This window comes from Morus notabilis, unplaced genomic scaffold (assembly GCF_000414095.1).
Source record: "Morus notabilis unplaced genomic scaffold, ASM41409v2 Scaffold57, whole genome shotgun sequence".
In the NCBI taxonomy this organism is placed as follows: Eukaryota; Viridiplantae; Streptophyta; class Magnoliopsida; order Rosales; family Moraceae; genus Morus; species Morus notabilis.
The window spans coordinates 306,998-312,506 of NW_010357689.1; the positions used below are offsets into that span (position 1 = coordinate 306,998).

A 5,509-nucleotide genomic window follows, 5' to 3' on the forward strand; every position below is an offset into this window, starting at 1 on the left:
TTAATAAATTATTTTAATAAAGATATATAAAAAAATATATTTATTTTAATTGAGATATAATTTATTTTAATAAGAACATATATTATTTTAAAAAATATTTAAGTATAAAATTTTAAAATTTTTAAAAATAATATATTTTTAAAAATAAATTTGAGTGGGACGGCTGTCCCGCTCATCTTCAATTGACGAGCCACTGAGTGGGTACCAGCAAACATTTAGACGTGAAAACCGAGCTGAGAGAATAAAATAAGCCCAGAAAATTCAGAGAAAGCAGCAGAAAAAAAGATGGTGAACCTCATGAAAGTAGTGAATCCAGTAGTGGGATTCTTGTTGAAGTTCTACGGATTAAGTGCTCAAACTGTGGAAATCGAGCCCGGAACGGTGATCCACTTCTGGAAACCGGCCCGGATTATAAAAAATAAAAAGAAATACCGCCAGACTAAGCCTGCTTTAGTCTTGCTGCATGGCTTCGGTGCAACCGGAGTCTTGACATGGCTTTTCCAGATTGCCGCCTTTTCTAAAAAGTACGCAGTTTTTGTGCCGGACCTTCTCTTCTTCGGTGGCTCCACCACCGACAGCACCGACCGGTCGCCAGCTTTCCAGGCCGATTGCTTGGCCAAGGCCCTAAAATTGCTCGGCGTGGAGAGTTGCGCGGTCGTCGGCTGCAGTTATGGTGGGATTGTCGGGTCAAAGATGGCGTTGTTGGACCCAAAGTTGGTCAAGTGTTTGGTCCTGTCCAACTCTAACTTGGCCCTCACGGAATCTCACAGCGAAGTTGCTTTCGAGAGGGTCGGGATCACGTCGTGGCCGGAGCTGTTGCTCCCGGATACCGTTGAGGGTCTGAAAAAGCTCTTGCGTGTTATAGTTTACAAGCGGCCTTGGTTTCCTAATTGGGCTTACAAGCACTTTTTGGAGGTTTGCTTACGGTTATTGCGTTCTTCTGGGATTTGTTCATGATATCCTAATTATCGAATGACTAATCTTGAGTTATGAAATAATTTTTCCTTTTTTTTTCTTTTTTTTTTCGTAACGTTAGAAACATTCAAGCATAATCATTGAGGCCCCAACATTCAAGCATAATCATTGAGGCCCCATTTGGTGCGTATGATAGGAGTCATAGGACAACATAGCATAGTTTTAGAGTCGTGGATTGAAATGTATCGAAAAAGATAAGATTAGATTTTAGTTTAATTCAATCCCATGTTTTTTTTTTGGATATTTTAATTCAATCCCATATTTGGTGTTATGTTATTAAGATAAGGGTGTTTTGTAATTTTTTTTTTGTAAATTTAGGGTTAAGATAAGATTAGATTTTAGTTTAATTGCAATTTGACCATTTTTTTTTTTGAAAATTACAACTAGCTCAATTTTATGAAAATTTACAAATAGATCCTTAGTGTTTTTCACAATGTGTTCTGGTTAAAAGTTATCTCATGCTTCAGCAGGGGATAACAACATCCCATCAAAAGGATACATAGGCTGGACAAAAGTTTATCCAATTTAATGCTTTAAATGTTCACTAATCATCTGAAGTTGTTTGACGAAGGTTTGTCACTTCTTGGGTGTCTGGTTCAGTTTGACGTATTGTTTGTATTTTTGTAGCTTCGGATCAAAAGCAGGCATTCTTTTTTCTCGTTTGGATTTTTTTTTTTTTTTTTGCTTTCCATTGGATTATTTTGTTCTTACCATGTTTAAGTAATAAGGCATCCTTCTCAGAGTAGATATTGTGATTTACTATCCCCTGTTGTCTCTTATTTTTCTTTTTTAAAATTATTAATTTCTTCTCTTTAGCCTGTCTTTGAAACCCTAGAGGCTCGTTACTCTCCTTTTTTTTTCCCTTTTTTTCCCCCTCTGCTCGTAGATAGAGTATTTTGAGAAGGTCAACTCAATTAGCACGTCTCGTTTAGTTCTTAATGATGGCTAAATCTAATGTCTGATTATGGAAAACAAAAAATTGTAGACGACATTAAATGTCAAGAAAATTTATTTTTAAGGCATATAAAGCTACAAATTGATGGTTATTTTTTTTTTCTTTATTTGATTGATGGTCCAAACCGCTTCGTCGTGTACGTTTTGATAGTCATACAAACCACTTTCGAAATGGATAAGAGCTACGTGCACATCTGTTTGAATGGTTTTCTTTTCATTGTAAACCACACACTTCACAATTTCATTAACACGTACTCTTCATATGTCCCCACCTAAAAGATAGCTAGTTGAAGTTATTTATGATCAGTTCCCGTACACGCAAGTGGACCAAGATTATACATGAATCATGCCATGTAATTTATCTATTGATCATAATTTGATCCAATCTTAGGATAATGTACCAATACAGTTATTTATAGAACACTCATTATTGATCATATATATGTATAATATATATATATATAGTTCTAGTTGTGTATATCATACATTTTTAAAGACAGGCTACACTTTATCCGAATTTGCTTATTTGTTTTTAAAGTTGTGCATAGCTAACCAGATTTAAAAATATAATATAACGTCAGATGCTTAGTTAACTGTTGTCATTTATTATAAATAACAACAGTTTTTAAGCGACCGATTACTAATATGTTAAAATACAAAACATATATCGTACATTCTGTGGTTTTTTTTTAGTATATTTAACAATTGTTTTTCAAAAAGCGGACTTCGTTTTTTAACTTTAGGCCCCGTTCACTTCGCTGATTCGAGTTTAGAATTTGAGTTTTTCTACAGTAAAAAGCTCTCACAAACAATCACATCTAACTTTTTTATTACAGTAAAAAGCTCTCACATAAAATCACATCTCAACTCGAATTTTAAACTCGAATTAGCGAAGTGAACGAGTCCAACTGTCTTTTATTAACCTTTTTGTACTATAGTGACATTTGAGACCGTACATGCCAACACTAATGACAGGTGATGTTCGATAGTAGAAAAGAGAGAGCTGAACTTTTGAATGCTCTTGTTATCAAGGAATGCGAGTTCATCATCCCCAACTTTTTACAGGTACATCATCTATTTTTTCCATTGTCAATTTAATAACAAATTCTTGCAGAACTAATTATTGTTGGTTTATGGCCAGTAATTAATTTACTCTTATGCTATGTTTGGTAAGAAAGAAAGAAAATAGGATAAAAAAGAAATATGAAAGTGATGAAAAATATCAATGATGGAAAGGAAATTGATTTTCTTTTATGTTGTTTGGTATGAGAAGTTGGAAAGAAAATGAGCTTACATTCACTTGTTTGGTATTGGAAGTTAAATTGGGAGAAAAGAAAAAATCTTACTTGTAAATTACTTTTATACCCTTAAATTTTTTGCTTGGATGTTAATGGAGAAAATGATAATTTAATAATTTTGCTCACTTTAATGAGTTGTCCCCATTTTCCATCCCATTTTCTACCCACTTGTGGAAAGAAAAAAAATGGTGGAGCCCACATGTATTATTTTTCACTTCATTTTCTCTTCTTTTCTTTTTTCTCTCCTACCAAACCAAACAACCTACATTTTCATTTTCCCTCTCAAAATCCCTCCACCTTCTTCCTTCTTTCTACTTTTCTTTCCTACCAAACACTCTTAGTTTTCCTGAGCCAAAAAAAAAAAAAAAGTTATTAACTTTCATAACCCCAAATTATCCTAGTTATTTGCAACCGACTTTTTATAGCATCATAAATATGACACTCATTTTAATTTATTTTCAATATTTTATTTGCCCAATTGATCCGTATCCATTGTTATTAACTATGATCAAGTTTGTTATTTGAAATATTTACAGAACAGAATAAATTACACACATTATGAGAAACCATCATGAAGATATAGCCATTGAAAACTCGTTCTCACACATATATATTGAAACTAAATTTGCATAAAATGAATTGGGTTGTTCACGAGAAAAAAAAAGAAGAAAAGAAGCGCCAAAAATAATACGCCCCAATAGCTTAATTTTTACGTTTTTATGTACTGATGCAGTAATGCACCGATACTTTTAGCAATTATTTCATTCCAATGCAGTAATAGGGAACGTACCTATTAACAAATAATACGTCCCACTGTTTCTGAAGAGCCTATAAGTTAAATTTGAAATGTACATAATGGCGTCTTGTACTCTCTTTATTTCCAAAAATTTCCTTACAACTATTTTTTCCTTCTTCATCCTTGTATTTTTCTTTCATTTTTCATGAGCTCATTCTCTGGAAAGCTCATATCACTATGAATTTCTAAATGACGAGCTTTATTTCCGATGGTTTCTGGTTTTCGATTTTCATAAAGTGAATTGCTTCTACGTGTAACTATGAAGTTATTTTCCGTCATCAATGTCTTTACAGTTATAATTTTTTTTTTTTTATTGAACTTAGTATGGGAGATTTCAAATCTACAGAAAAAAAAGGTTAGATCATGCATGTTTGAAATAGAGACGTACGCCAATTTTGATTTTAGTTAGCAACTAGGAAATAAACCGCAGAAAGTAAGTACTAAATGGCAAGATCAAATTATTAACTAGCTAGCAACTAGGAAATAAACCTTGCAATAGAAGAGTAATTTTGCTACATATTAGCGATCAATCATAATGTAATTTTGAATGGAACCGTATAAGATTATTACATTTTATTCATGCCCCGTTTTAACTTGAATTTTGAATTTAATTAGGGATTTGTTGTATATAGTTGAGTCATAATTTCCTTTTGGTTAATTATACATTCTGTACGTACGTAGAAAGTATATATCATGGCAGGCGAGGAGGATAAGCTTTTCAATCTCGAAATCGTCCAGAAAACAAAGGAGTAAGCAAATATTGTCCCTCTGAAAATTCATTACCATCATGTATTCTTCATATATACCCTCTAATATATAATGTTTTTATCCTTTATCTTTAATGAAAAAAAAAAAAGAATCCGAGATTAATCTTTCTCCATATTATCAGGCAATTAGGGGAGAAAGCCACTCTTTATTATATCAAGAAGGCGGGCCACATTGCCCACGTCGAGAGACCCTTTGTCTACAATCGCCTCCTCAAGGATATTCTTAAAGCCTCTCTTTGAAATAATTGCACCCACATATTTTGGTAAAAAAATATTCTGAGTGGTGCATGGTGCTTGGTGTACGTTTTCCTTGTATCCTTAATATGATGTTAGGCCTTTATCACTTCAAAATAATGAACTTTGTGTCGGGACAGATTCTTGTGATATTTTTTGTCACAACATTTTTACGTGACTAAATTATGTCACTTTTTAGTCACAACCCTATGACTAATATGCATTTGGTCGTAATAATTTTTAGTGTAACTAAAACTTTTAGACATGAGTTTTCTTGTCACGGTAAAATGTTTGTCATGCCAAAAAAGTTCCCGTGACTAAAAATTTGTAACAAAGTTCATGTTAGTCATAAGATCGTGACTCAAAAGTACATTTAGTCACATATAATGGTAATGACTATAAATGTTACAAGAATATTTTGTGATTTAATTAAGTTCATTTTTTAGTGCTTAGCTTGCTTGACCAACAACTTAATTAACGTTCAT

At 32.8% G+C, this 5,509-nt stretch overlaps 1 protein-coding gene across 1 annotated transcript; it reads left to right on the forward strand.

The window, feature by feature from the left end:
- Positions 1–224: 224 nt before the first annotated feature.
- LOC21401521 (putative aminoacrylate hydrolase RutD) lies at positions 225–5,225 on the forward strand. The gene is made up of 4 exons (XM_010090625.2): positions 225–915; positions 2,905–2,994; positions 4,705–4,772; positions 4,913–5,225. Exons 1-4 carry the CDS (start codon positions 286–288, stop codon positions 5,028–5,030), a joined length of 906 nt encoding a protein of 301 aa, XP_010088927.1. The 5' UTR covers positions 225–285; the 3' UTR covers positions 5,031–5,225.
- Positions 5,226–5,509: the final 284 nt, after the last annotated feature.